This window comes from Sylvia atricapilla, chromosome 5 (genome assembly GCF_009819655.1).
Source record: "Sylvia atricapilla isolate bSylAtr1 chromosome 5, bSylAtr1.pri, whole genome shotgun sequence".
Lineage (NCBI taxonomy): Eukaryota > Metazoa > Chordata > Aves > Passeriformes > Sylviidae > Sylvia > Sylvia atricapilla.
In genome coordinates this window covers 60,147,900-60,159,963 of record NC_089144.1, presented here as the reverse complement: position 1 = coordinate 60,159,963, position 12,064 = coordinate 60,147,900, and the positions used below count along the sequence as shown (strand labels likewise).

The 12,064-nt window shown below is 37.9% G+C and overlaps 1 protein-coding gene across 1 annotated transcript in view; it reads left to right on the top strand.

Annotated features, from left to right (window-relative positions):
• LOC136361635 (transcription intermediary factor 1-alpha-like) overlaps positions 1-12,064 on the top strand; it is a 58,001-nt gene that overhangs the window by 32,219 nt on the left and 13,718 nt on the right. The window contains 7 exon segments of the mRNA XM_066319684.1: positions 1,627-1,759; positions 3,118-3,234; positions 4,252-4,366; positions 5,059-5,205; positions 8,567-8,684; positions 9,966-10,231; positions 10,844-11,008. Coding sequence (XP_066175781.1) covers positions 1,627-1,759; positions 3,118-3,234; positions 4,252-4,366; positions 5,059-5,205; positions 8,567-8,684; positions 9,966-10,231; positions 10,844-11,008 — 1,061 coding nt within the window.

Genomic DNA, 12,064 nt, shown 5'->3' with positions numbered 1-12,064 from the left:
AAGATATACAGTGTGTTCTGTATCCTACTGTCACACGTGGTTAATCAAAAGAGAGTACTGTATTGAGTGTACTTTCAAGGGAGGACTAAAGTGGGTATGATTTGTTAAAAAAATATGGATATTGATCTAATACCAATATCCAGCTATGATGGACAAAGACTCTCTAACAGTTTGAAGTTAGAAAGTGTCTGTTTATGATGACGCCGGGCAGCGTGAGGGATAGCTCCCAAATACACACCACAATTTACAGATGCTCACAGGGTCTTTTTATGTACAAAAGTGTTGAATACCCAAAACACAAATGCATATTCATAACTCTGGTCCATCCCATTCCTTGCTTCGTATGGTAATTAGCCAAAAAGCAATTAAGCATGCATAGTTCGTTCTCTGAAATGGGTCGGTGGTCCTTCTTATGGGGTGGGGTCTCAAATTGATGAAGTAAGATGGGTTTTCCTCGCTTTGACTTTTTAACCTTTCAGTGTTAGTGACACCTGGATCCTGTTTTCTCAAGACTATCTGATTTATGATCACATTGTGTTCTTGGAGTCTATTGATTTAAGTTGACAGGTCTCCTGATTTATCGGTTCCTTAAATCCGGCTTATGTTAAAAAAAAGGGAAGTTTACCTCAACAATATCTAGTTAGTAAAGGGAAGTCTACGTCAGCAATATCTAGTTTAACTAAAGTCCTTTATTCTTCAAAATGTAAAGGGAAGTCTATGTCAGCAATATCTAGTTTAACTAAAGTCCTTAATTCTTCAAAATTAATATCTCAGGTAGAAATGATGGACTGTTAGGCTTGGAGGTAGGAAAGGTCTCAGTGCACTCAGGCCTCTTTGGGAGGCAGTTTGTTGGTGAGTTGGAAAGAATTGTGACTGAAGACTACAGATCTGAAAATAACATCTTCCAGATTTCTTGAAAATAAGGAAATGAATAGGTATGAATAGGTGGCCTTATTGATCTGCAGTGAAGGATGGGCTGCAGTGTGAAGCCAGTTTTCATTACAGGCTGTATAATCCTTGTGAACTCAGTGTCCAGCCTAACTCTTAGGAAATCAGGCTTTGTCAGTTAAGTTTGAAGAAGCAGATGTAGTTTCTGGGAGCTGATGGCGTTTCCTGCACCCTTTGATATTTGTGCAGTGGAAAATGAAGTGAGATTTCTCACCCATTAAGAATGGGGTCCTGAAAGGAAGTTTGTATCTCCTGGTTATTACAATCTGTATGTTCTACACTTTGAATGTCTATGTCTTGATATCCTCAAACCCCTTTCTACCAAGTCAGCTGAGAAAGAAGACAGAGCATGAATTAAATCAACCACCTCTTCATCTCAATTTAAGAAAGGAGCTTGCTGACTGTCTAATGTCTTTTGCAACAGTACTGGCTACTTCTTTTGTGAATAGTTTTGTGAAGCCATAAGAGATTGTGTTAAAGTAGGTTTTAGACGTTTTCCATTAGAGAGGGTGCTAGCTTCGTGCTTGCAACAAGAGTGAGACATTGCAGTTTGAGCTTGTGGCTGTTACAGTCTCAGTGAATGACCTGATACACGCTTGTACATCTAAGGAAAAACAGGAGAATGCAAGTCTTGAACAAGTTCAGTAGGCTGGACTAACACATTCCTTTTTTCAACAGAGGCAGTTGGTGTGACCAGTCAGCGACCAGTGTTCTGCCCTTACCACAAAAAGGAGCAGCTGAAGTTGTATTGTGAAACCTGTGACAAATTGACCTGCCGAGACTGTCAGTTACTAGAGCACAAAGAGCACAGGTATTGAAGCAAAGTGTATGTTTTATCCATCTCAATTACAGGAAGGTAGCCTGAAGCAGGTTCTAGTTCTAGCCGTAAGGAACACGGTCAGCTGGAAAAAGTGCAAACTAAAATTTTCTGCTCAGACATGAAACTCACAAAAAAACAGAGATTGTATCCCAAAGAATGCAACTGATGTGTGTGTGTTATATTTAGAATAAAACCTTGTTCTTCCAGTTATTAATCTGGTGACCTAAGCACAAGACCTTTTTTACAGTCAAGCTATTTGGTTGGAATTTGTTGTTATGCAGCTCTTCAGAGAGTCTTTAGAAAACACAGGGGCTGTGTTACGCAACTGTACACTTATGGGTAACTTCTCCATTTGTCCTTCAACAAGATTATATAACAACATTACCAAACAGTTTCAGAATGGAGCAAATGGGGATTTTTTTTCTGTGAAGAGCTCTTTCGGAGGAAGAGTTGACCTACAGTTTGGCTAATACTGTACTTGGACAGCACTAGAACACTCAGATCTTTGTGTTGCTGTTCTTTTGGTCATCTCTTACTGATCACTGAAGCTGAAAAGCAGAATTATATACAACTTCCGAGTGCAAGGCAAAAATCTTGCTGGTTAACACGTAACAGTAGTGTTTTGGGACAGATGCACTCTGGTTAAATATAAATGTGCTTGCTATACCTGATGCAACCACCCAAAGAGCTTACTTGCCTGACCAGGTGAAGAATTGTTGGCCGCTGTTACTCCTTGGAACAGGCTAAACATTGCTCTTGCAGAGTTGCATTCTTCCTCTTTTATTCTCCTTCTCTTAGGATTTATAGCCCTTTTATGATGTGCCACCTCTTTTTTTCCCCTCAGATTGTTAAAAGGTTTCAGTTCCTTGATTTTAAATGTTGCAAACTTCTACCAATTCGGCAATCTCTTGCGCAAAGTAGTAGCTTACATGCATTTTCACATTCAAAGTGATGTACCTCTGAACATTATTTTTTTTATTTGCTAAAATAAGGCTATGGTCACACAATATCCTTTTGTGTTTATGAAAATCCTAAATTCTTCTCCCAGTATGACAGGAGAGGGGCTATAAAATTAAATACACTATAAATGAAATACATGAGCATATTTCCCCAAGAATTAAGAATACTTTTAATTTTTTGTTTTGTTTTTCAAAATGTCATTGAATTTAAGGGTTAATAAGAAGTGTTACAGAGCATATACTGACATATGCTTCCATGATGACAGTTTAATTTAGGGTTTGAGCAGCCTCTTTCTTAATTAAAGAAGTATTACTTTGTAAGTTGCTCTGCTTTTTAGCAAGTATGTCACACCTTTTACATGTGTAAATCCTCACTGCTTTTTATTACAGGTACCAGTTTATAGAAGAAGCTTTTCAGAACCAGAAAGTTATCATTGAGACACTAATCACCAAATTGATGGAGAAGACTAAGTACATAAAATATACAGGGAAACAGATCCAAAACAGGTTTGTATCAGATTAGGAGGTTAAAACTGACAGAAGGCAACTTTACATATACTGTAGTTTCTTGGAATGTTTAAATTAGTGTATTTTTTACCTCTCTACTTTTATTCTTGCAGAAAGAGGAATTCTAAAGTTCACTGTAGTGATTGTTGCCTGTTCAGTAATGCTTGGTTGTGTTAGGTAATTTTTCAGCTCAGTCTGTGGACTTAATGGGCAGCAGTTGCTTGGGTGCAACAAAACAACTTATGCAATAAAACACTGTAGAAGAGACAGTCTTAAATGCTTCCCACCATCAGCAGATTAATTTTCTTAGTGTAGATCCCTCTTAGAAAGTGAAAGGTTATGACTCATGTTTTCGTAATGTTTGTGACATGTATTTGAAGATTTATGTAGTACTTTTATGCTTGGGGCTCTATTCACTGGATACTACACACCCGGGAGAAAAACAAATCTGTAAAATGCAATCTGAAGCCAGCCTTTGTGGCTGTTCCTTCAGCAGAGTTTAGGGGCAGCAGTACCCAGGGAGATTCAGCACAGCTGGGGAAGCAAAGTGAGGCTTGAACTTTTCCTTCATCTTTGCAGTAGAGGTTTCCCCAATATAACATCAAGCTTTGCTGTGATGAGTTTGAGCACTGTTGTTGAAATGGCTAAATTAGTGCCATTCTACTTTGGTGGAAATTAGACTTAAGCAGTTTTGATTGGCATGGATCAGAAAAGTGCCAGAACTCTGAAAATCGACAATTTCAATTACGGTCAGCATTTAATTTTTGTCAGTGACAGATGTCAGAGTTACGACATTAGAATTTGCCACTAGTTAATTAATTTTATCATTGGTCACTCTTACTTGCTCTATTTGTCCCAGTAATTTTCCTGACTATAAATATCTGATGATACATGTATAAAATTGATGCATATGGCCAAGAAGTATTGTACTCTAAGCAACAGATTTTCTTTTTAATACTGTTTAGAGAATGGGTTTATGGGTTAAAGAACATTATTTTCTATACTGTCTGCTTTCAGAATTCTTGAAGTGAATCAGAATCAAAAGCAAGTGGAACAGGATATTAAAGTTGCCATATTTACACTGATGGTAGAAATAAATAAAAAGGGAAAAGCTCTGCTGCATCAGTTGGAGGTAATTTTATTTCTGTGATAAGAATGAAAAATTTCAGTTTTAATATTTTTTTCTGTGTATTCACATTAAAGTAAATTTCTAGCATTAGTCTCTTATGCATGTCCTCTCCACATTCCAAAGTGGAGACATGTCCTGTACAAGGACATCTATTTGAGCAAGTGGGGTTTTGGTGGAGGAAAGTTTGGTTTTTGAGGGGTGGCTAGTTTCTTTCTCCATGCTTTTGCAATTCATAATTCTACGCATCATGCATGAAAAGTGTGGTGGCTAGTTTCTTTCTCCATGCTTTTGCAATTCATAATTCTACGCATCATGCATGAAAAGTCTTTTATCAGAATTTTTCATAAATTCAGTAATCCAGTAGCATATCACAGAAGAGAATTGTCTAGAATGGCTACCTGGAAAAATACTATCTCCAGTTTTGTTTGAAAAAGTGTGTTTGTTTGTGTGTATGTAGAGAGGCCCACACATACATACATATAAATATATGTAAATACGTGTCATTAGCACAGAAAGTCCCAACATCTTGAGTATTTGTGTACTGACTTTCCTGTCTGATAGCTGCATCAAGGGGCAGGAGGCCTTTTTAGAGGAGCTAAGTGAAACCACTTGATCATTGTGAGTTACCACTATGAAAGCTATGCCTTTTCATTGCGAATTGAGCCTTTTGACTGAAACCACTTTTCTACTTGCAGACTCTGGCAAAAGAGCATAGGATGAAGCTTCTGCAGCAACAACAGGAAGTGGCAGGTCTCTCTAAACAGCTGGAACACGTCATGAATTTTTCCAAATGGGCAGTTTCCAGTGGGAGCAGCACAGCACTGTTGTACAGTAAACGCTTGGTAAGGTTAGGAAGGCAGCTCTCTCCATTCACCTAGAGACTAGAGTTAAGTCAGATGTGCATGCACATGCTTGTCGGGAGTACTAGGGTATGAGAATCTCTAATGATTATCTACTCACTGGAATATTTATATATAGTTTTTGTGGTTTTCTCTTAAATATGAATACGGAATGTAATAAATGATCAGCCAATTTTATCAGGAAATTATTTTATTGAAAACTTGCCAAATGAAAGTCCAAGAAAGGCACAAGCAAAGATCGGTACTGGGGGTGAACTTCAGATCTGGCCTCTATCACACAGTATTCCCCCCCACCCCGTCGTTCACGAAGTCCATCTTTGCAGGGTCAGGTTTTATGCAGTTTTTCGACTGGAAAGTAGGTTGCCTAATCCTTTTGTCCTTGTTGCATATTCTTACTTCTTTTCCTCCTTGCTGCCGGTCTGATGAGTAGCTTTCCGGGCAGGGCTGGACACTTGATTGTGTTTACTGGAACCCTGCATTGGGATGCACACCCGGGCGATGCAGATAAGATTTCCATCGGGTGTTGGTCACTGGGTCGTTGACAGTCTTTATCTTCGGAGGAGACCCATCTCCTGGTGGAGACACCCTTCTTTCTGTTGCAAATGGCTCACTTCCCCTGTTCCCGGCAGAGGTGGCACGATTCCCAAACACCTTTGTTTCTTACACATGAAATGATTTTATACCACGTTTTACAATAAAACACGAATTAATTCCACAAAATAGATCACACAGGATGTTTCTATTAATTTAGCTCTCAGGCCATGATTCTCTCCTGTTACAATACCATAGAACTGTTGTAGATCTGCAGATGTAGAACAGCTCCTTATCTCTGGGTTGAAAATCATGAAGCCATGAAACACTGGGAGAAAAATGTTGTGTGTCCCACGTCATCATTGTGCTTTTTTACAATGCTTACTACAGCATCTGAGTTCATGAAAAACAGTATTTGTATATCATATAAATGTGATCAGTGGCTGATAGTTAGCATTTTAATGTAAATATTATTGTATGTCTTTGTTCTGTCAGGTTCATCTCCCACTGAAAGTCTTTCAAAATCAATGATAATTAAACTAAGGCTTTTGTTTGTCCTTACAAACAATTACAAAGCTAAATATTTCATTGCTATAATGGCTGTGCAGATCTGAGTGCATATTGTCTCACTAAGCTGACTGTTCATGATGAACAGAAATCCTAGAAAATTGGAAAGGAAAAAAACCCAAAAGCTTACCTTGATTGTTCCAAGGGTTACTAGACTATACTTGCCTGATAGCAGAATTCTGAGGCAATGTTGAGGAAAGAGGCTAGATGCTTTGTTTTTCAATTCCTATAAATTGGTTCACAAAGTTTTTTTCTTTTTTTTTTCATTGGTTAGTTGAGAACCTACCAAGGTGTTAGGTTTGGGGTTTTGGTAGTGGTGGTTTGTTGTTGGTTGGTTGGTTGTTTTTTGGGTTTTTGTTTTTGTTGTTTTTGTTTTTTTGGGGGGGAGGGGTGGTTTTGGTTTTGTGGGTTTTTTGGGGGGTTTTTTGATACCCATTATTGATACTGCAGGCTATAGCAGAATGTTGCTTGTTTTTATCAACTTCAAGTAGTTAAATTCATTTGGTCTGCCTTATACTGCCTCAGCCAGTCATTTTTTTTTTTTTTAATTAAATGGAGAAAAAGGACATCAAACTGAGTCATGTTGTTTATAGTTGCATAGTGTTGCCATCAAGACACTGCTACATGAGTAAGAAAACAAGTTGAGTGTCAGGCATCTCAATAATATAAACATTAGGCAGCCGAAAAAAAGGGCCATCAGCAAATCAGAAAAGCCTCAGCAATTGAAATGTATTTTTCAAAAGGACTGATTGAGCTTTAAAAAATTGGTGCTGCTTGGGAGTTGAGTAGATAACCTGTCTGTGGGCGTTTGGAAAAATCTATTTCCAAGCAGTTTTGTGTAGAGGAGCATGTGACACTTCTGCTCCAGCGTATCCAGGAGAGAGGAAGGAATGCCCAGCAGACTTAAAGGCAGCATTAGAAGTTGGGGGCTGTACTCTCAGGCTGTACTTTTCACTACTGCTAACACAAGGTAGCCAGAGTTTATCTGCAATACATGTGTGTGCACAATAGTAGGAAAATAATGGAGCAAACTGTGACAGGAACTGTGTGTGACCAGTACTGCTAACACGGCAAAAGTCTAGAATTTCTGTAGTCATATACTTGATTCTGGTATTGTACATGAAAATCCTAAGGAAATCTCTATCCAAAATGGTAATAACACACTTAAAGTTTTTTCCATGGTCATTTAAAAATCTTTTGTCACCTTAAATGTTTTTTTTAAGTAGGGTCCTAAACTGACCTGACTAAAATTGAAAGAAAAAATTTGTACACTGGAAGCTCTTACAAAATTCCTTGGGGAGGGGTGGGAGGAAAGCCAAACTTCTATAATTTTAAACAGTTAGGATGATTTCACCAAGTTTATTTAGTTTCCAGGAAATAATCTATCAGTCAAAGAAAAAATAAAAACAAAACCAAAAAAAAACCCAAACAAACAAACAAAAAAAAACCAACAACAATGGTTGAACTCCTCAAATTTTTTTCCAGGATCTTCTGTGTGTGATTCTAAAATTAGTGCCTGTTATATTTTGGTGTATCAGTTCCTGAAATTTCTAGTGAAACAACTGCAAGACAACATTTTCTTTCTAGCAACTAGATAAATTGTGAGCATTTGGTAGAATATTCTCTTGTGTAATCACAGTCCAGTTCTTTGGAACCAAGGCATTAGAAAAATCTGAAAATATCTGTGAATCTGAGTTTTCAAAGACAGTTTATAAAAATCTGTTCTTTGGCTGTCTGAAGAAAACTTAAATTTAGTACAAAAGAAAATTCCCTGTGATCATACTTGTTGCCAAACGAATGGCATACTTGGAAAGAAAAATGAATGGGCTAAAATAGATTCATGGGGGAAAAAACATCAATGGCTCTGTAAATCTGAACTTCATTTGCAAGTAGTTAAAGTAATTAAATATAATGGCGAAGTTTTTTGAAGAATATGTGTTTCTACAGGGAAGAATTGTTATTTTTATTTAGGCTGTAGTTAACTTCTTTTAAAACTACTTTAGGACTAAGAAAAAGATACTAAAAATATCTCTTTATTTGTAGCTTGGACAAGTTTCTCTATCTTTAACCTCAGTTCTCTAGGACCTTGTTCAGGGTGTTTTTGTTGGTGTTTTTTTTTGACTGATTGCTTTGTTTGATGTGGGGGTAGGGGTGTTAGTGTGTGGTTTTGAGTTTTTTGTGCTGTTCAGATACATGGCTCTGGCCCCAGAGGAGAAAAAAACCCTTATTTTTGTTCTTATTCTAGATTACATATCGACTACGGTATCTCCTCCGAGCAAGGTGTGATCCTTCCCCAGTCACTAACAATACCATCCAGTTCCACTGTGATCCTAGCTTCTGGGCTCAGAATATTTTCAATCTAGGTATGATAAATTTTTATTGGCCCTTTGATGTCTTGATCCTATTTTGAAAGCAGCTGTCTTTTTGTGATGATAGCCTCTGCGCTATTCATATCTTCATTTACTCTGTTAAATTGATTTCCCTGACTGTGAAAAACATTATCAGTGCAGTGCATGGGGAAAAGTATTATTTATGGATACTATAATAAAGTATTAACAAACTTACCTTGTTTGAATGGTATAAGTGATGGTGAAAATAGCAGCTTTCAGTTTTATGGTCAATTCTTCTAACTTCCGCCTTCTGGAACAGGGAACACAGTTTTTAACCCCGTGTCACATCCAAAGAAAGGGTTCCTGCTGTCCACCAGCACTCCCAGGTCCTTTCCCATGGGACAGCTTTCAGCCACAATGATAAGCACCCTTAGAACTCAACACCTTAGCAGGAGAACTTAAAGGTTTTAGAGGTCTTTCAGGATTTTGTTTGTTGTTGTGCTTCCTTTCTCTCTCCACTGTTATCTTGGTGGGCATTTTTGTTTTTCTGTCATGTGCAGAAGGCTTTGTGAGATATCTGTGGGACGTTTTCTGCCTTTCATCAGAAAGTGCTCTCTCTGTGTACAGAGATGCAAATGTATGATTCTCTGCAATGTCAGAGGAAGAAAGTGTTATGGCAGTTCTTTAAGGCAAACAAGCTCCTTTTCCTAGATATGAGGACACTGAATGGTAGCAAGGGAATTCTCCAAGTTCCTTCTTTATAAATAATTTTCTTAGAGACAGGAATTGAGAGTGAAATGCATTTGCAAAAACCAGCTGTCAGGTTGTGTGGTGGTAACTTCTGAGCTGCTGCTCAGCTGAGATGCTTCTCATGACCTGACTTTTTCCGATGTTTGGTGGGCTCTTTTTTTTGTGTATGTTTTTTTAATGAACTTCTGAAATTCAGTCCCTTACATTCTGAAAAGTGCTGGAATAGAAATGGTACCTGTATAGACCAGCACTGGGGTTTTTGTAAGAGTTTAAGTGATCGATAAAACCAAATCATGTTTGTGTTTATGTTATCATGTTTTTTTAGTTTCAGAAATCACAGTGGCCTTTAGGCCATTTTGTTTATGATCAGACATGTTCAATTTCTGTAGATAAGCTAGATATAAGAACCAGTGAAGAAAAATAAAATAAAATCTGAGTAAAGAAACAAGTTACTTTGGAAATGGTTTGAGTTCTAGTTAGACTGCACATGTCGCTGACAGTGTGATGGCGTTTCTGCTGACTGCCATACTTTGGTATTGATTTTATTTAATTTGTTTAAAATAGGTTCTTTGGTAATTGAAGATAAGGAACCTCCACCACATATGCCCAAGAGCCCTGTGATGGAACCAAACTTACAGCCACCAGGCAGTTTACCTCCCAACCAGCTCTCCAAGTTCCCAACGCAGATCAGCTTAGCTCAGCTCCGCCTCCAGCACATGCAGCAGCAGGTCATGGCTCAGAGACAGCAAGCTCAGCGCAGAGCAGGACCAGTAGTTCAACCAAACACAAGAATGCCAGGAGCCATGCAACAACCTCCTGCTTCTCATCAGGTAAGTTAGGACTGTTTTCAGATTCTCTTTTTTCCATAGCACTGAAGGAGAGAGTAAAGTAAGACAGGAAAAAAAGGAAAGAAATTAAATCTAGATACATAACTTTACATATCTTAATCTTCAGCACCTGGCTATGTAGATGGTTAGAGGACATTTTCTTTACTAAGAAATGAATGGGCATTTTAAACTTGCCTTGCAAAATGCATGATAGCACCCAACCCATATTTATTCTTAAAACAAATAAAATCTTGTGTCTGTATAAAGTGTTTAACACATTTTTGTTGTTTCGTCAAGTGATCAAAAAGTTAATGTCATTAATTTTTTTTGCTACATCTATTTTGCACAATATCCAGTGATTCTCTGCTGTATCTTTCAAAGTCGGAAACACTCACTGTCTCTCTTCATATATTGAAATAATTCAAAACTGTCTACTAGGTTTAAACACTGAAATTCAATGTATTTGATCATTCGGATGAATGGTGTGGTACTATTGGTTTGCATATAATTTATGAGGAGTTTCAGAAGTTTAAAAGGACCATGAAGTAAAAAATGTGTGGAATATAGAACAGACTTCAGCTGACTTGCAGAACTGTTTTTATTGTTTTTATGCAGACACCTCCACGCTTGATTCATTTTCAGAATCACAATCCCAAGCCCAATGGTTCAGCTCTTCCTGCACAACAGATGAGATTTCCCCAAAACCAGAACCCACCAAGGCCAGCAGTAAAGCCCAATCCATTGCAAATGGCATTCTTGGCGCAGCAAGCTATAAAACAGGTAGAGTATCTTTCCCTTTTCACACTCCATTTAGAAATTAAACATCAAATGTGCCTTATATCATATTTTGTACTATACTTCTCGAGTGCTTCTCAATTAAAACAGACTGCATTATTTTTCTATGACAAGGTACTCATAATTTTTTTAATGAGGTAACTGTCAAGTTGCTTTCATTTTGACAGTTCTAAGCAGCTGAAGCATTAGGGAAGTGAGCCACAGTGTGTGCTCTGTAGGTGTTTCATTCTCTTACTTGCTGTTGCTGTGGTTTCTGACCACTTATGCAAAACTTAATGTGGCCATGGTCTGCACACTGCAGTCAGTGAGTAGGCAAATCAGAAAATCCCAGTTTAGCTTGATGATAGTGACTTCACCAGGAACCAGGTAAAACCTTGACTAAAAAGCTAGAGATGCCATGGTTCCCCAGAGTATGGTGAATCTGAACTCTTGCAGGTGAGGGGAGAAAAGAGTCCACAGCTGTGGGACCTCTGCTGAGACTGATCAATGCCCAGCTGATCAGCAGCTGAACTGGGGTAGAGGCAAGCACATCATACGTGTTCTGGATTTTTAGGAATGCTCATATTCATTAAAAAGCATATTATTACCACATCAGTTGCTGGGTGCAGGTAAGCAGGAAAGAATCAAATCTCTGAGCTGAAAAGTGGTGTAATATCAGTTATGTTTGCAGTGCTTATGATGTCAGAACTAATTTCAGCTAAATGGAAGAAAGCTGTACAATATCTAAGAGAGCTTGTGAGATTAAAAAGTCACTTTTATTCTGTGTTTCTGAAAAGAAGACTGGCCTGTCTACAAGTCTGTCTTTCAAGATACTTTATTATTCAGTAATGTCTGTCTGAAACTAGAGGCCAGTAAATAGAATAACTGACTAAAAAAGGAATTGAGAAGAGTCAGGTTTTGCCTGCAGTTGCCAGGAAATTCCATTAAAGTCACTGAAAACTGCATACATCTAAATGAGAAAGAAATTTTGTTTGTCTTGACTGTGCACTTCATATCATGATGCTAAATGTATATGTGGATAGAGATCCAGTCAGCTTTTCA